Here is a 19,608-nt window from a genome sequence, read left to right on the forward strand (position 1 = left end):
TTGAGGGACATTAATCAAACAGTGCTTCATTAGCATAAAAAACTTAAAAAAATTATGTTTCCTGTTTCTTACTGAGAAGCTGTTTTCTTTTGGGTTTTCTTTACTGCAGCTGCTTGCAGCCTGACATGCTGATGCTGCCATCAGTCATTGTGCTTGTCACTGAAGAAACCATTGTGGCTTTCTAGGGTCCTGATAGTGTTGTTATTGAGTGTATTTGAATAACTACTTGAATTTGACACAGTTAGGAAACCTGCCAGAGGGTAAAACAAACATCACTCCCATTCTTGCATGTGGCAGCTGAAGTGGCAGTGAAGAGGTCTGAAGAATGCCACCCTGTCCCTTTGCCAGCTTCCAGCCTTCTCTTCCCTGTGGAAGTGAGAATTATGAAAGGAGATGCATGTTACTGTGCTCTACTGGATATTTTCTTTTCAATGGAGAGATAATACTGCTTTGAACAAGGGGTGTGTGTGGCTTCAGGTACCTGTTACTGTATCCCTTGGGGTACTTACTGACAAGATGGCCTGATTCTGTTCTTACTGGTGATTTAATTTCCCTTATCTCATTCTGGAAACATTCATGTAGTTAATGTTTATTCTGCGTCTTAGGGACAGAGTTGCAGCTGTCTCTGGTTAACTTTCTTTTTCTTCATCAGAATGTTGTTTCTTTTGGTTTTAATCTAAAACTTGCTTAGGATGCAGGCAATTTTTAGTTCTGTTCAACTAGTATCTGGAAAGTCTAAGACAACCTAACCTGCTTTGCAGTAAATCCGGAAACCCTGTGCTTACAATCACTGCATTGATTGCATGATTATTTTATCTTTGCTTGTTTTACAGTTGACTCTAAAATATTTCTACCACTCTTCCCAGTAACTGCCAAATTTCTTCCAAACTTGGCTTGATGATACAGGATATGAATTTTAAGCAATAGTGCTGAATTTTTAATCTTTTGTTAGTAATGGAAGCTGAGGATAAACTGAGTTGTGTATGAATTGAGTGGTGGAGGGATGTAGTGAGATGAGGAGAACCCGAACATCTTCCTTTCCCTTCTCTTCCCAAATTCCACAGTATTACTTCAGGCTTCCCTGGGTGACAAGGGTCATGTGTCTGTGTAGGTTGGGTTTTTGATCACTTAGCCCTAGGACTTCTGCTCCAGCATTAAAGTGGCTTGATGCTAATTTCTGTATTTGTATATGTTAATTTTATATTTTACAACATGTTGTGATGTTACAAATGATTAAGTGCTGCTTTTTTAAGAAGAAGAAAAAGGTGTTGATAAGACAGGAATAAGGAGCTAAAAGAAAGAAAAAACCCAAACCCACAACAGATTTCCTTTTTTGCTTTGTTTTGTTGTGACCTGCATAATCATGTTTGCTTTTTGCTGTTGCAACCTATTTCAGTCTGCTTCAGGTGAAGTGTCCATAAAATGGGTGTATCATCACTTGCCATACTACAGTCCTTTGAGTTCTAATTAAATATTCCAAAGCCCACTGACCTCCAGTCATGAAATGACAGTAATGTTAGTTTGTCATGTCTTGGGAAAAAAATGAAGCACTTGAACGCTTTTTTTTTTTTCTCCTCTATGATGTAGATTACAACAAAGTTATTTTCTGTAGTAGCAATTATTGGATGGAGTGACCTTTTCCAATCTAGACACTGATGTAGTGGAAGGGACATTTTTCCACTTGACCTTTATGCAATGTGTCAGTTTCTCCTGTAGTGCCAAATGAGTTGCAATTGACAGATTTGATGGAACACTAACTTGATGGGAGCTTATTGTTTGGAAGCAGTTATGTGTGGAAATGTGGAGCCTCTGGTAAATAACGTGATAAAAGTCATTTGCATGTCTTTTATCACTAAGGAACAACTTGCTTAGAAATGACCGCTGCCTAAATTGCAGTTTGAATGCTGGTTAGCTGAGATTCCCGTAAACCTTAGCAAACAGTGATATTTCAAAGTAAAATTTATTGGCTTATCTTTTTATTTCTGTGTTGCTTTGTAACCAAATAACAATGGTTTTCTGTACTTTATTCTTACTATTTGTTTTATAAAAAGAAAAGAGGAATAAAAGATAAACAGTTTTCAGTGTGTGACAAGGAAGCCATGTCTTTCAAGAGGCTGGCCATGTGTGTTTGTGTGTGTGTGTATGTGTATAATAGCTTTCTTGGTTATTTATTAATATGTTACAGAAATAATGGCCAGATATAATTTGGGAAGAGAGAAGTTCTGGTTCTAGGGAGGAGCAGGGAGTTATAAGCACATTCTAGAGTGAGGGTGGTTGATAGCATAAAGGGAACCATAAAAGGAGAACCAAACTGTCCTGTCCCAGTGCTCCAGCTAGGAAGTGCAGATGTCAGCTGCTCTTCACATCTGTTAAAATAAAGTAGGGAGAAGATTGTGTTTGTTGAGGAGAAACTTAAAAGCAAAGACCAAAAGTCAGTTATTTCAGGTGTCGTGTTCTAATCCAGTATCTCTTTCTGCTCTGGTGGAAGGCTCTTACACTTCTTCTAAATAAAATAATTCCACCTCCAAAATGGATAAGCAAAAGTTGTAGTAGAGTCAGGATCTACCTGAGACTACCGAAGTTATGAATTATTGTGGCTTTTTTGAAGCCATTGAGCAGCAGGACTGAGAAAAGAGCAACAAATGCCATCTGTCTGATCTACATATTTTACCACAGTTCTTCTTAAGCTGTCTTTTGAGGTAAAGTAAAAAGGAGCTGAATGGGTGTGGGAGGGGAAAGCAGCTCAGGTCTCTTCTGTTGGATTTGCAGGAGATATTTGGAAGGGGAAAAAAAATTAGGTGTTTATAGAGGTTGCTGTTAACAACAGACACATTAACATATTATTTGTTACTTCAAAGACAATCTGTTCAAACAATTTCAATGGCAGGGGATGCTGCTGGGCAGAGTCAAGGTGGAAGGCTGGATAGAAATGTTTATTTTGCTGTGGTAAAACAGGTTGTGTGGGTGTACTAGCACAGAGTGAAATTCGTAGCAAGATTCACTAGTGTAGTAATTTTTTTGATTGTTACTCACAAAGAAGGTAGAGATTAGTTAATATGAAGCTGTATAAAAACTATTTTCTTGTGAAGTTTTCATTTGTAGCTAATCCATGCCACAAAAGATAGCAGGAGATGCTTGGAGGAGATGTGCTGCAGGGGCTGGAAGCAGAACCTGCATCTCATGAGCTGCAGTTCTGGGGTCTACAACAGGATCACACTTGAATTATGTTTTGGCTTTTGTATGTGGATTCCTATAAAAATGACAGATCTCTCATCCTTTCTGGAGCACCTGCTTTTCTGAACCCTTTTTGGAGGTCATGGCAATATCCAAATCCCTCTCCCCAAGCTCTGTTTCTAGGTTGTGCATCCATCAAACTCCCACTTTGCTACTTTTTCCCCTTCCCACCTGGCTCTGTCATCACAGACAGTGGTCTGGCAGCTTTCATTTCCAGCCTCTGGAGGCTCTGCTGAACAGGGGGAGATGCTGCTGGGGGCAGTGACACTTCATGGGCTCAGGCTGTGTAAGGCAGTGAGCCTGTGTGTAAAATTGTCAAGTCTTGTAGCTTGAAGTGTGAGGACCAGTGAAGGAGTGAAGATACCTTGGCACTGCTGCATTCCACTCAGGTTGGGCATTTGAAGGGCTCTTCTGTGGATCTATATGCTGGAGGAGGTTGGACTTCTTGCAGTGGCTGTCATTGAGTGGTCACTGCTGTTGTCTCATTCATAACTGCCTTGCTGAAAAGCACCAAAGTAGAGTTAAAGAGCTGTGGAACTTCTTTAGAGAGCCTTTTTTCTTCCCCCTGCTGACCTCCTCCTGCACAGCTCTACCCTCTGTCCAGCATGCTTGAGGAGTAGTTCTTACACCTAAAACACTTCCAGGAGCTCAGAGTCGGGATGAAAGGGGTAAAAAAGTTGAAGTGCATATGAGAAAGGAAGTAGGGTGAGGAATAATGATTAAAAAAACCCCAAAACCTCCAGGATCCCATTTGTTGTAACAGGAAAGATGATGGGATTTATCTGCTTTTGAAATGAGAAGATTAAGAGGTGACTCCAGTGAGTGAGAGTCTTTCATATGGAAAAATCTGCAAAGCTCAAATTATGAAAGGGTTAATACAAGGTTTCTTATGCAAGGAGCAGTTCAGGTTGTGTAATTACACCTATCCTTTTATCTGAAGATCTCACACAGGTGTTAATTAAGCCTAATGAGGCCCCTATGGAGCAATTGTTGCTATCTGTGTTTTTACAGACAGAGGACCTAGAAGCTGAAAGAAATAAGGTTATTAGTAATGCAGCACTGTAGAATTGGTGTTCATGGGAGAATACCCAGTGTGACTTGAAGCCACCTGGCACAGGCATAGCAGAACCAACCCATTCCATGAAACCATGCCAATGGTATATCCCAAATATTTTCTCTTTGCCTTAAAATGTAGGTATGTGTAGAAGCATAAAAAGAAACTGTGGATTAAGAAAAATGACTATTTCTAGATGGGCCATCTTTATTACACCTGTAACTACTCCTGGGTTTTCCTTTTTTTTTTTTTTTGGTATGCTATTCTTGTAATTTGCAGGTTCCTGTGATACTTTGGTTAGCATCCAGTGTTTTGTGAGGCTTATGGGAGCCAGCAACAAGGAAAATATACCTATGTTGCTGAGGTTTTGTATGGTAATTCCTTTCATGTGTTCATGTAAATCTTTTCAATGCTGAGCAGACACATTGTTTTGTCAGCTTACCATAGGGAAATCACACAGCTCCTAATTGTCATTTTGCTTCCTGTAATACTCCTGAGCTGTTGATAATTCCACAAAAGAATTCTGAAAAAGTACTGGTGGATGGATGAGGATGGGTAAATAGAGAATTTTGAGATATTCTTATACTGCTTTGTTTGTAGAATGTTGGTTTTCTTAAGCAAATCATCTAAGCCTTTCATCATCTTCTGACCCTACCTCACATAGTGTGGGGTGGTTGCCTGCCATGTATTTAGTTGTTCTATTCTTTTTCCCTGGTGGTGGAATTTGGGCAGCTCCAAGACCAAGCTTGACAAAATTGCTGCCTTGATTGTTTCTGGAAGCCTCTGTGACAGGCTGAACATGGTGGTGGCGTTGACTGTCCCAATCCCATGGTGTGTTGGTAGAGATCTGTTTCAGGGAGGTGATGTCTCATCAGCTCAACAAAACACAAGCAATTTTTACAGTAAGAACCTGCTTAAGCTAATAAGAAGCTGCCAACATGAAGTATGGCTTGATAGCTGAGGAGATGCCTCCTCTGAGGTTCTTGCAGTGAGATGTGGCTTTGATCCAGTTCAGCCTGAGACTCTGTTTCTTCAGAGAAGTTCACTTCGTGCAGTGCTCCGAGCCCCACGAAGTTTCTGGTTTTTTCACAGAATTTGGTGACACTTTGGGGAATGTCAGGAATGCAGGATGTTTTTGAATTCAGGATCAATAGTACAAAGTATGCTTGAGATTAATTTCCAGAGGGGAAAAATAAAAAAGGGTATGCAGCTTTTACATTTGATATTTTATATTATTTTTGGCCTTCCAAAGGAAGCTGCAGGATCCAAGTACAGTTCCACTGCCCCAAATTATTTAAATTGTTTTGTGTTTACGCTTTGGTACCACAGACAGACTTGGGAAAGCAATGTTGAAGATGGTAGGTAGGAAATAGACAAAAGCTTAGTACTTGTATGTGTAAGCTAAATAAACTGTAGGTGCAAGTCAGACAGCTAAAAAATTGTATTTCTTTTTCTGTTTTTAGAAAAGACTAGAGAAGCAGATGCCAGCTGGAAGATATGGGAAGAGGATCAAGGGGCAGAAACAATGAGGAGAGAAACTGGGGTGTAAGGGTACCTGTGAATTGCTGAGAGGGAATTAATTAATAAGGCCAAGTTCAAATGGAAGGGCAGGAAGCCAATCACCAAATATTGACAGTCAGCAGCTATTCTGTGTTTAAATTATTTTCTTTTCCATTAGATCCTGATTCCTGGAGCAATAATTTCCTGGTAGAAATTATTGGATCTGACTAGATAGAAGGCAGAAATTTTTTACAATGAGTGTGCTTGAAACACTGGAACAGTTTGTGCAGAGAGGTGATGGATGGATTTATGCCCCATCTCTGGCAACATTGAAGGTCAGGCTGGATGGGGCTCTGAGCAGCCTGATCTAGTTGAAGATATCCCTGATTATTGCAGTTGGCTTGGACTAGGTGACCTTAATGATCCATTTTTTGTTTTGACAGTCAGAATAGTCTGAGAACAAATGACAAATGTTGTCAACCATTCTCTCTTATTGCTTGATTTCTTAGGATATGGCTTTTACTGTATAAAGCAGAACAGTGTAACTGCTGTGTGCTAGAACAGTGATGGATGGTAGAAGCTGGAAAAGTGACTAGGCTGAACTAAGTTAGCATCTTTTATTTGCTATTTTAAAATTTGCCCTTATTTTTTGAAATAAAGTTTTAAAACAATTTTTGGTTTTGCATCTACTGGTGCAGAGTACTTGGGGAAGGCTATAAGCTCAATTTGATGGTAAAGTTTTAGTTCTTGAAGAGCACTGGGAATAAAGAAGAAACAATGAAATTAGATTTATATATTTAAGATTATGTAGAGTATTAAATGTGAGAGTGGGGACCTGGAATACAAACAAACATTGAGCAGTATTGTGGGAGCTCAAGAAGGAGAATGCCAGGAACAAGAGAGGCAGAAAAAAAGATTGCTTTAACCTGAAGTAAAATTCTGGCATCCAGGTACTCATCCATAATGAATGAATGTACTGTTTTCAGCTCTGGTACCACAAAGACTTACTTTATTTTCTCTCTCCCCTTTTGTTTCTAGGAGCTTCAAGTTTCCCCACTGCAGTTTTCAGAGCAATTGCTTTGGGGCCACATGCACACATTTGTATTCTCTTTATAGTTCTCTGTGTGTAATATTCAATCAATAAGAAATAGTATTTTATACCTTTTCATCAGCATGCCTTGCCACAGAAGGGAGATAATGTTGCCTAATTGCATTTTGTTTTGATGGTGTTGATCTGTAGCTGGTGGCTTAAGCAGAACTGCAAGCTGATTTCTTCCCCTATTTTAGTCCTTGGGAAACATAACACAATTTAATATACAGCACACTTCAAAATCTGTGCTGTTTTCTTTCAAACTTCAACTGAAAGCAATTCTACATTTACTCATTGGTGTTCCTTAGCCTAGACTTTTTGCTGCTTTGTTCTGCATTTTTGCAACATGGCTTTTAAAAGTATGAAGATAAGCCTTTGTGAAACACTGCTTATGTTATCTATGCTACTTTGTGGTTTCTCCCGTGAAAAAAATAAAATCTTTTAAACAGTATGCTTTAGGATGGTGCTCTCAATATATTCAGGTTAGGCAATAATAAGGATCCTTTTCTTTGTTTGACAGCTGGATCAAAGCACTTTAGATTCACAATATGTTCTTAAAAAGAGCCTGGTACAGAAAAGTCCCAACAAAATCTGTCTGTCTCTAGTTACAAAATCCTTGATATAAAAGCCCAGATATAGACAATCCCATATCAAAATTTCTTTCTGGAGTATTTAGATCTTTAAAAAAATGACAGGTATCTCACAATATAATGCAATTAGTTGTCGATCACTGCATGGTTTACTGTTAATTAAGTCACCTGTTTTCTGATCAATCCATGGCATTTATTCAGAGGCAGTGAAGATGTATGGATGTTGGCTTAGAGCTTCCTGGGGCAAGGAAAGGGACATGGTGAACTGGGATTGAATCCCCTTCAGTTGACATTGATATACAGCTGACAGTTCTTGTATATGAACTGCACAGATTGGAAGCATCCACCAAGCCTTTTCTTCTACCATCTCCAATAAAAGAATAAGCCGTATTGCCAGCCAAGGAGCTTTGCATGGATCTCTGTGAGCTTCCTTGCCTTGTGAGATTTCTTTCAGAGTACAATTTTATTCACAATAGCTGTCTGTGCTGTTGTGCTGCATAGCCTGACATTTTTAAAGATACAGATTTGACCTGGAGTCAGCGGTATGTGTTTTTCTTCATTTGATTTCTCTAAAATCTCATATGTAGTGACAGTACTGTCAGCGCTACTTGCAGAATAATGTTGCTATCAAATAAAGGGCACAAGCAATCAGCTTTTTTCCCTTTTTAGTGTATCTTTTGATGTTACTGTAAGTTATTTTTATTGTAAAGTCATATTGGAAATGTAAGGATCTTTTGTGGTTTTGTTGGAAACTTTGTGAAAGATTGTGGAAAGCAAACAGTCAATGGGGCACTGTTTAATTTGTATTGTGAACTGGCTAAAGGAGAAATGATGTCTCCAATGTTCACATGCCTATCTTTGAATTCTTGTGATGTTTGAAGGAATTTACAAATGCAGAAAATCTGAAGAGAAGGACTATAGGGGATAGAAGCTGTATGGATTTGTACTTTTCATGCAGTTGCAAAGATTAATTACTAAGGTTGTCACATACAGAAAACTGCCCACTATTTCACTAACTGTTATGCATGTCAGGCACATTAAAAAATGTGATTACTTCTGCATTTAGAAAATTATGGAAGTAGTTAGTTTATGATCTAATGTGAAATATTTATGATGGTCCTAATATTAAAAATGTTGCTATTAAAGATACTATAAAACCTCAATGTTTTTCAGAAATTTCAGATTAAGAGCAATGGAGATTAAGCTGCTTCTAGTATACTGAAATTATTGCCCCTAATTTTTACCCAGAGTATGGGTCTGATGCACTGTTCTCTCCATTTGTCCCTTTGCCTGTAATTTATTTTGTGGATTGTAAATTTATTGGAGTAGGGTTTCTTTCCCCCTACCCCCCCTTGTCTGAGCCTAGTGTAGTGTAGTTGGAACCTCTATTGGAGGCTCCTCTGTCGGATGCTATAATAATAACTACTTTCCTTTCAGGATAGTCATGTTACAGGAAAATGTAAGTTTATCCAAATAGTCCTGCTGTCCTTAGACTCAGCCCAGAAATAACAGCTGTGGGGATAGTTCACCCTACATTGCCAGGTGAGGAGAAAGTAGCATGAGAAAGCAAAAGTTTTCTAACGCTGGCCAAGTAACCAGAGAGATTAATTGTCCAAGTCAGGGCTTGGATATTTTTCTCTCAACCCTCAAATTTCCCAGAGGTGTGCTGGACAAAGCCCTTCTGGCTTTGTGGCTTCTTGCTTATGTTCCTGCTGATGTTGAAAGTAACTGCACCTACACTCTCACAAAACCTGTGGAGCTCTGTGGCTCGTGCCCCTAAATCCAGTTGAGTGTTGTTATTGAGGGCCAGAGAACACAGCACAGATCCAAGTGAAAGTCTGTCAGTCATGCTGCTGCTGTGGAGCACTGGTCAAAATTTATCATAAAAGTCTGCCCCAAGCTTTGCACTAGGGACTTTCCGGGGAGAAATTTCTTTCTGGGGAGATAGATTTTCCAGTGTTAACTGGAGGTGTAAACTGTAGGTGGAAATCTTGGTGGTGTGCTTTTGAGGAAGCATCTGTTAAAATGTCTAAGAATGTAGCTTTTTGTTCAATCCTAAATGAATGCTCCTAAATTCAATATAAATTAGAGGAGGGAAATATCTGCCAATGTGTCATGCTTCCTTTTGTAATAACAGCTAAAAAGTGTCTGTTCTTGTATATTTTAAAGCTTTCAGACTTCCCAACTCTGCTGCAACACAGATGTTCAGTACACTAAATTCTGAAATGTTATATATTTTAAGGAGGCAGCAATTTCCTGGGTTGTAATTTGTGTGAACTGATGGGTGGAAAATGCAGAGCTTGCAGGGAGGCAGAGAGCATGCTTGAGCTATCCTCCCTCTTAAGAAATCCTGTAGACAGTGTTCTCCATTACTTCTCTTGAAGGGACTATTTTGAGTACCAGGTTTCCTTCCCTTTCCTCCTCCAGCTGATTTATGTATAGTGGGTCTCATTGCTAGGAAAGGAGAAGGAATCTGAGGATAGGCAGCTGATACTGACTGCAGCAGGGGGAGCTTGTGGCATCAAATGCTACATCAGGTCATTGCTGGATATTTTGGTTACTCTGGTACCTTGAGTCTGTCAGAAAATGCAGGAGACTTACTCTCTTGTACTCTTCTCTTGTACATTGCTAGTCTTTTAACTTTAATCAGCACCATCATTGGAGGTAACTAACCATCAATGGAGCATCTCAGCAAGAATTAGAAGGCTTTATCATCTGTACTAAGACTGAGAAATAACTGAGGAATACACACAAAGCAAGGAATGATGGCGCTGTAGCTCCTGCAGCTTTTGGCCCTCCTGCTTTAGGGTGAATTTTGTGGCAGTAGCTTCTGACTCCAAAGGGTGTTCAGCAGCCAGGAGTTTGGTTTGTTCTGCTGTTCCTCAAGGTAGTCTTGATTGTTCAGGAGCAGAGCTGGAGTGTGAAATTGCTCAAAGTTGCCTTTTTGACTGGAATGGAAAAAGTTAAGTGGTAGGCAAGGGGGATAATTACATTTGCATTTTCCTCTACCTTTTTATGAGCTGAACATGAATGTTTGGCTGTGGTACCCAGAGGGTTATAGCCTTGGCTGGAAAGCTTTAGCCTCTGCTTACTGGCCTTTCCAGGAACTGCTTTTTCCACGACTGCTGGATGTATTTAATGGACCCTGGCCCAAATATAACTTTAGTTCAGATTAGGTGCATGAGCCTTTGGAAGGAATCTCCCAATTGTCCCATTTGCTATGCTTTGCTTTGCACTGTAGAGCAGTCTTGTAGTACAGTGGGTTGGTTTTCTTCAAGTGAGGCAAAGTCTGAAGATGTGCTGTAGAGCTACCAGAGGAGTTCAGCTTTCCATTCTTGATCCAAGGCATTGCACTAAACCTAGTTTGAAGTAGGACCTTCCGAAATGCAGATGTTGGGGCCTCAATACTGAACTGTTTTGCTCTGCAGATATTCTCCTTTTAATCCACAGTCAGCAGGGTAAGCATAACTCTGCTTCTCCTGTTGCTTCAGTGGTGTCTGTCCCCAGCTCCATGACTTCTTGGAGTCAGCCTTGCCCAGGTGTTCAGCTTGAGTTGGCAGTAGCTTTATTTTGCTGTTTTCCACATGTAGGGCTGAATGGAAGGTAGGAAAGGTTTGGTCTATACTCATGACCAGACAGCACGTGGTAAGGGCTAGCTGTTTGACTATCCAAGAGTAATCTGAAGCTGCATTTTATACATATCAGTTGTCTTTACTTTCGACTGTGTATATGTTTGGTACTGTTAAATGGTTAAATATTTCATCCTTAAGAGCAGATAGGTATTCCAGGTGCTTGTAATGCCTTCAGTTCTTATCGCAGTATATGTCTTTGTGTCATATTTGGATATGAATTGGTCTGCATTTTCTCCTGGAAGTTATTTTGCAGGAGGCCAAGCTAGTAACTGGGCTGTAGACACCTTGCTTACTAGTCTGCTTTCCAGTTGTGTTTCAGTCACATATTCAAGCTTCACATTAGGCTCCTCAAGTTACCATATGGGGTATGTGTTTAAATAATGCATGATTCAATTTTTGTATTCTGTTATAATGTACTTTGGAGATCAAAAGCATAGATACCCTGAGAAGAGAAGCTTCTGGTGGATAGAAGGGAAGTTTTTTAGCTGACAGACATTAGAAATTTGGGAACAGCAAGGGGGCACTTTGCACCCTGGTTCTTGGTCTCCCCTCTAAAGTCCTATTACTGTGTGTGGTTCTGGATACAGGCTGCAAGAGGGGTTGTTGGTTCTGAACCTGGGACTTCTTTGGTTCTTACAAAATACATAACTATCTCTGGTGGTGAGCATACAAGACACTTCCATCAACTTGGACCCTGATTGTTTTTAAGAAAGTGAATGGGGAGGTTATGTGTTTCCAGAAGTTCTCTAGCAGGCAAGAAAAAATATTTTAGAGCTGCAGTATGTGAGTTATGGTTATAAATCCTACTTAAATCCTGTTTTAGGGCCTTCAGATTTTTGGGGATGCAAGGGCAAAGGGGAAGAGGTTATTAGCTGAATTGTGAAGCAAGATCAAATGACCTTCCCTAGTTGAGCTAGCTGAAGGAACACTTTTTTAATGCCCAGCAATTTGTAGAATAGCATGATTGATTATCTTCCCACTTATTAGCGCAGACATAAGTAAACATAAATATATGCAGTACATAGCAAATTAGGTTCTGTCCTTACTGAGATGATTTTCTTAAATGTTTTTTAAATGATGATAAATCGTTCTGATAAAGAGAGCCTTTTCTTTGGAGGAATAAAACCAATGTTAGAGTGCTTAAAAAGTAGAGAGGTAGCCAGATGTTCTCACATGGTCAATTAGAAGTTATGGAAATTGCTTCCTTTACTCAAAGCTATTACAAAGCATGATCTTTGGAGACACTACTGTTCTCAGACTGCTGCTTGTTTAATTGAGAACAGCAGTTAGTCAGCATCTTCCAGGTCTGTACTATGGTTGGCTTTAAGTGAGTGGGATGTCAGAGGTACACTGGCAGTAGTGGATTGTACAGTAATGGCTTGCAGTGGAGGGTAATTTAAGAGTTAAATTTTACTCTTTGGTCTGAAGTAGGAGCTTTGTCTAGGGCATCTGTAGGACTCTTCAAGGCAGCAAGCTGGAACCAGAATGTAGTGAACTAAAATGCTGATAAAGAGAATTAGGCCTTATTTTAAATGCTTCTGTAAAATAGTATGTATTGATTACCTGAAAGTTTGTTAATTTAAGAACTTCATCAAATGCGGGGGGGATTGCTTTTGGCATGTAAGCTGTCCACTAAGTAACTTATTTTGAAGTAAGGAATGGGATAGAGAAAGTATTAAGCCTTTCTTTGTAATGCGTAATGAGTGCATGTGGTTTCTTTTGGTGTCTCAGTCTATCAGCAAGTTCTTGGATTTTTTTCTCTGTTGGAATAACTTGTTAAAACACTAAAATGAAAGTAAAAGAAAGTTGTGTCTGTGAGTCTGATGACTTAGCAATAGCAAAGGCCTTCTGTGTCTGCTTCTTGGCTCAAAAATCCTAGAAAATATAGTGGAAGAGATTGCACAGAATCACACAGAATATTCTGAGTTGGAATAAGAATCGTCAAAGTCCAATTCCTGGCCCTGCAGAGGACAGGAGAAGAAGAATCACATGATGTGCCTGAGTGCATTGTCCAAACACTTCTTGAACTCTGTCAGACTTGGTGCCATGACAGCTTCCCTGGTGAGCCTGTTCCAATGCCCAACCACCCTCTGGGTGAAGAACCTTTTTCCTAATATTCAGCCTAAACCTCCCCTGATGCAGCCTCAGGCCATTCCCTCATGTCCTGTGACTGGTCACCACAAAGAAGAGATCGATACCTGCCCCTCCTCTTCCTCTCATGAGAAAGTTGTAACTGCAGTGAGATCTCCTTTCAGTCTTCTCCAGGCTGAACAGACCAAGTGACCTCAGCTGCTCCTCAAATGCCTTCCCCTCAAGGCCCTTCACCATCTTCATTGCCCTCCTTTGGGCACTCCCTAACAGTTCAATGTCTTTCTTACATTGTGGCAGCCAGAACTGCCCCCAGCACTCGAGATGAGGCTGCCCCGGTGCAGAGCAGAGCAGGACAATCCCTCCCTTGCCTGGCTGGTGATGCTGTGCCTGATGCCCCCCAGGACAGGGTTGGCCCTGCTGGCTGCCAGGGCACTGCTGGCTCATGTCCAACTTGTCATCAACCAGGGTCCCCAGGGGCCTTTCTGTGGTGCTGCTTTCCAGCATCTCATTCCCCAGTCTGTCCATACATCCAGGGTTGACCCATTTCAGGTGCAGAATCTGGCACTTTCCCTTGTTCAAACAAGGGAATGCATTTGGTTTTTCTGGCCTCAACCCTTAAACTCTGCCAGAGGTATTCCTGAGAGATGTTTGTCTGACCTGAAAACCAACACTGGAGGGGATTTCCTGTCTAACCCTGGCAGTTAGTTTTAGTGCTTCACTATATCCAATGTTTTTTTCACATACAATTTGCTGCAACTCAGGTTTGTTACTGAGGACTCAAGTTCTAAGAGAACATTCTATTACTGCTTTCTTTGCAGCTTGCTGGCTTGTAGTAGTACTGGAAGTTACCTCAGTCTTTATCTCTGCTAGTCTGAGGAACCCTGCTTATTTCCCTCTTTCACATCCTGTTGGCTAGACTTCTGATAATTTCCATTACTTGTGTTTGATCCAGATTTCTGCAGCACTAAAAGCTGGATTGAGATGAGCCTTATTTGCATGGTTCCCTGCTCTGCAGCTGGCACTGAGGCTCTTGGGTCTCTCCATGCACTAAAGATATCACCCAGGTCAAATGGCACAGATCTCCTTTCCAGGAGAGGATTCTAAAAGCTGATTGCTGCAGTGTTCAGCTCATTGGTGCTGGAGTCTCTTAAGTCATAACCCTTAAGTGTGATGGTGAAAAAGGGTAAAAAAAACCATTTAGTGCAGAGAGCTAAGTGAATATGAGCAGCCATATTACTTATAAGATGCCATTGGAACAAATTGTTTAGAAACGTCTGTTAGTAGAAACTAATTGAATACTGTGTAGATTGGAATATAGGAAGCAGGATGCAGCCAAGACTTAATGAGAGAGAGAAGGAATTGGCATGTGGATTCCCTCATCTGTTTCCTTCCCAAAATAGCGTGTTTCTAGGGCCAGGAGGGGTAGGAGTAGAATGGTGGAACAACTGGACACACAAACACAGTTCAGCATAATTATGTCAAAGAACAATGATGACGTTGTTAAATGGCTATAGAGGGTTGCCACAACTCCCAGGAAGCCCAGTGGCAAATGGTGTGAGTAAAAGGAAGTGTTTCCATGTGGTTTGGCATTCAGTGGTCATTGGTCACTAGCCAACCCTCTCAGCCCTCACTATTCTGTTTGTAACAGTGGTGTTTTCGATGGTTGAGTTTGAAATGCCAAGTGGCACATTAGCATGCAAGTGCTGGTATGTTTTTCTGGTCAAAATATGGGGCTGGGAGTCTGATCTCAGCTCACATTTCAGTTCCAGTGTGGTGATAGGGATAGGGTAAATCTGCTTAGCTGTGGCCTCTGAGAAATGCATCACAGGTGTGGTTCACCTCCACTACTTTGCAGGGATAGTATGCGCATGGGTAACATGAAGGGTAGGGTGCTCATTTCAGCAAGGGCCTTCTGACATTTTACATGTGGATGACAACACAAAAGTGAGTTCACCCTGGAGAGCAGTGTGCTGGGACAGGGAAAAGATCTAGTTTTATTAGGAAGGTCTCTGTCTTTATTCTACCCTGTTGGCGCAGAAGCAGAATGGAGATCAATACTAATGATAGATTATTGTAAAAATGCATCATTTCTCTAAACCAGCAAATGTAAGCAACTTCTCGTGTTAAATCCCCTCAGAGGATAAAGAAAGAAAATAAGCAATAAAAAGCATGCACAGATGGATGCTATTCTGATAGTAACATATTGAAAATGTTAAAAGGATTGCTAATCGCACAAAATTGTATGCAGTGAGGTCACAAGCAGAGTACTGAACTGTAAAGGTTTTCCATTTGTGGGTTAGCTCAAAACTCTCTAATTTGACTAATGTATCATCAAAGGTGTTCTGTCTTGGACGGCAGGCTTGTTATCTGTCATATATGTGATTTTGTTGGTGTAGTGGCACAATAGAAGATACATGTACTGCATTAAGAATTAGTAGTTAGAATGATGTTCCTTTGTTTTCTGCACAGGGACAGAAAACAAGTAACTTATATAAGAGAAGTGGTTACTCTAAGAAATGTGTAGGGTTATGGTAGAATCAAAGCAGTCTCTTGGGGACTATTATTTTTTTTTAAAGTTGGAGGTAAATCTTTTTATTTTTGGATGATAAACTGAGCATAATTCAGGAGAGCCTGGAACGTGATAATTGTTTAATTGCTATAATTGCACATGCATTTTCTGCTGAAGTACGCTTTTTTATCATATGTGATTCTTCCGTTCTTGACCTAATAACAATACAATTTTCTAATAAGGTTGGAACTTAAATATGTAACTGCTGTCTAGGTTTTAAGACAAACCGAAGCAGTGAAAAGTAGCACTTTTCCTAGAATTTAATTCTCATCTGTTACTCTAGGAAGAGCATGGATGATAACTTTGAGCCAATTCTTTGGAGCCCTATGAAATTAAAAAAGTACTGGGAAGCCTGCAGTTTTGCCCTTGTTGTAGAAAAAAAGTAGTTTGGCATCTTGGTTTTCTGCTGTTTTACATTGTGGTCTTGTTGATTTGTCCTTGGGCAGAACAGACCAATATATTTTATGAAAAGAGGAAGAAGAAGAACCATCGGAGAGGTGGATTTTACTTTTTGTTGAGAGACTATTTCCCTTCCCCCAGGTAAAACAGGATCCTTTCCTCACTGTTTAACTTTTTTTTATTATTTTTTATTTAATTTCTAGCCGATAAATTTAGACGGAAACTGGAAGAACTGGAGAAGGAGAAAAATTCTTTAAAATTTCAGCTTCCTTCAAGGCATCCCTCTGTTAGCAGTTTTTTGGATAGGTTCATGACCCAAGTTCAGGCAACATTGCACTGGGCTGCTGATAATTGGTAAGTTTGTTGATTCATTATTGTGTAAAACAGTGCTTCTATTTTTCTCAAAATGCAGAATACACTTATGAATATCTATAATAAAGAGTTTTAATGACCGTCTAACGTGTCCATATGGAGCTTGTTTATGAAAATCCCACCCTGCCCCCCCCCCATTTTTTTTTCTTTCTACAATTCTTTCAGAATTCCCCTCAGAAACATTGATCATGATGAACTGGCTAATTAAATGGAATGTTTCTCATTGATGTTGAGTGGGAATGGGATTGAATCCTTGACACGGCAGCTTGAGCATACAACAGCAACGCAGCTTGAGCAATGCTTCCCTGTGGAGTTAATTCTGATGCTCCCTTTCAGGCAATGAAAGGATATTTAAATATAAAATAAAAACCAGATTATTTTTGATATGAATAGATCTTCGGGAACTTCCTTTTGTGTGCCACTTCTTAGATAGCAATATTGAGCTCAGCACTGTACAAAGTCACAAAAATAAATTCTAAACCTCATCTTGAAGGGATAACTTCAAAGATGGGAGGAAAGTGAGATGTGTCAGATGGCCCAAGAGGAATAGGTTAGGGAAAAAAATAGTCTCTATTTCTTGGTCTGCCTTAATCTCTGCTCCTAGTTACTGTTGTTAGAAGAGGATACTTCATAGGAATTGAAAGCTATTCTCAAATGCAATCACACAAATGAAAGAAGAGAAGCCTTTTGTTTTCTGGCAGCTTGTTAATATAAAGGGTGCAGTGTGCTAGTCAGTATCTTCATGTGTAATTTTTGATAGACATGAAAATTAGATAAAATCAGTACAGATAATAGGATTTTTTTGTGAAATTGGAGAATTCAAAGGTATTTTTAGTCTCTATTTATAGCATCTAGTAATAAGGACGGTTTATAAGAAGCTGCATTCCTTCAGAGCTGTTTCCTTTTACCATCTGAGGCTCTAAGAGGCTGTTTTAGCATTCCTTAAAGATTAGGATACACCATTCTCTCTTTTTTCATTAATATGTGTTTGGTCTATGCATTAATTTGTAGTAATGATTTTGACATTCAAAGTAGTGTTGTCTTCTTTGTCATGGAAATTGAGTCACTAAAGCATTCCTCAGATACAGTTTGCTTATTTTATCCTGTAAAATGTATCTATAATGCTTTTATATATGAAATAGATGTCCTATTTATGAAAGTGTTCCTGTTCTTTGGATGATTACATCTGTAACTCTTCTCTTTGCACAGGTCTGAGCAGTGCCAGTCTTCAGGGTCAGATGAATATCCTCTTCCCTTTTCTGTCTTGCGCACACTCCTTTTTTTGAGCTTAAGTTCAACTACTGTTGTTGTGACACCCTTTTATTTGCTTGCTTGATTCTTGTAGCCTTTTATGTTGCTTTTGTCTGTGCCTGACTCATTGATACAGCAAGAGTACCCTTTGTCTTCTGCACAGGGGTTTAAGTCCTTTCTGTTCCAGCAATATTTTTAGATACTACAGCGGAAAACATAACTTCTTCCTCAAGGAAAATTTGTAGGCTTCAGTTTTTGTTTTCATTTTTAATTGGAAGAAAAGCAGTATACCCAAGAAGACTTTTTTTTTTTTTGCCTGGAAAATTAAAGAGATGATTGGACTAGCCTTAGAAGACTAGATCATCTCAATTTTACTGTAGTCAAGACAATCTCAAAGTTTTGCAAGAAAAGTGTGTATGGCAGCTTATTTAAGATATTATTAAATATTAAGCCCCGAATGTTTCGGGGTGTGTCCTGCCTGGCTTCGTCTGGCCTCGCTGCTGGACCAAAGGCGGCAGCTGTGGCGTCTTTCACCCCAGAGATGCCTTTGGCTGGCTAGGTGCTGCAGCTGGGCGCTCAGAACAAGTCCAGGCAAAATAGGAACTCAGTTTACCTTTGGTGGAAAAGGTTCAGACGGTGAAGAGAAAAGGAGCAGGTTCTGCCGTGTAGCTTAAATCAAGAGTTTATTGTAGCATGGTAGATTTCTGATTGTGGTATCAGCTCCAGCCAGACAGGCAGAGACCGAACCACGGCAGAGACCATGGCAGAGACACGGCAGAGACCCCGACCGCATGGTCTCGTGTCCTTTTTAAGCCCCGGGGACAGGGGCAGGGGACGGACAGGTGAGGGCCAACCAGGTGTGAGCAGGGGAAGGCTCAGGGGACGTGGACACTAGAACAAACCAATAAGCCCAGACCTGGGGGGGCATCTGCCAATCACTCGACGCCTTGCTGGAAGGTGCCAGGCAGGAGGGCAAAAGGGGAGGGGGAAAGGTTGGCATCCTTGAGGGGGATGGGATAGGTGAGACAGGAAATGGCGACACACTGCAACAAGATATGAAGCTGAAATTCATGCCTCAGTTTTGTTTTACTTGATTAAATTATGAAATGAGTTTTTAAGTGAATGCATTTGATATTGACACAGAATATTGGGGGATGTGGTGGGAGCCAGATTTGGTTATGTTTAGCTTAGGAACAGCAAGTGTTGTGGTTGTGCAATCAGTCAGGTTTGGTGAGATCAGAAAGATCTTGTTTGTCTTCCAGCAGTACCAAGTAGACAGATACACATGGAATTTTCAAGGTTCTGAAAATAAACTATGTTTATAATGGATTTTTTTCTAAATTTTGACCAGCCATTAGGAAATTTATTATGTACATCTCTAGGAATGATGCAGCTCCAGCTTGAAGAAGGTGGCTTCAGAGCTGCTGGGAAGTGTGGTTGATCGGAGCCACAGGAACCTGTAATGTCTGTAAGGCACAGTGATGGCCCAGCACCTCATAATAGGGATGTCTCATTGGTGCATGCTGTTAATACAGAAATGCAGTTACACTGTCGTTATGTCTATCTTGCTTAATGATACCTATGTTAGTGCTGAAGCTTTATTTTGCTTTTTCAGTACATTCTGCAGCCCACAGAATGGGACTAAAACAAGTGTGTCTTTTGATGGTCCTGCAGAATAGATGAAAACCTCTTCTACACACTTGTTAAACACCTGTGCATGGAGATCATAATTGTGTGATTAATCATGCTTAAGCCAGACTTATGATGCATGTTTTATATGTGGCATGGATGGATTTCCTTTGCAAGATTACAGTGGGAAGTCATGC

The 19,608-nt window shown here is 40.2% G+C and overlaps 1 protein-coding gene across 2 annotated transcripts in view; it reads left to right on the top strand.

The window, feature by feature from the left end:
* The window catches only part of DISC1 (DISC1 scaffold protein), a 190,305-nt gene that overhangs the window by 39,400 nt on the left and 131,297 nt on the right, over positions 1–19,608 (top strand). Inside the window, exons 4-5 of one of the 2 annotated variants that reach the window (XR_004979961.1) lie at positions 16,363–16,513; positions 17,741–17,764. Coding sequence is in view for 1 of the 2 variants with exons in the window: in XM_054514371.1 (XP_054370346.1) it covers positions 16,363–16,513 (151 nt within the window). In the remaining variant the exon portion in view is untranslated. The remainder of the gene's footprint in view (positions 1–16,362; positions 16,514–17,740; positions 17,765–19,608) is intronic. The other variant, XM_054514371.1, reaches the window with a different exon arrangement.

The sequence above is a fragment of the Molothrus ater genome, chromosome 3 (assembly GCF_012460135.2).
Source record: "Molothrus ater isolate BHLD 08-10-18 breed brown headed cowbird chromosome 3, BPBGC_Mater_1.1, whole genome shotgun sequence".
Lineage (NCBI taxonomy): Eukaryota > Metazoa > Chordata > Aves > Passeriformes > Icteridae > Molothrus > Molothrus ater.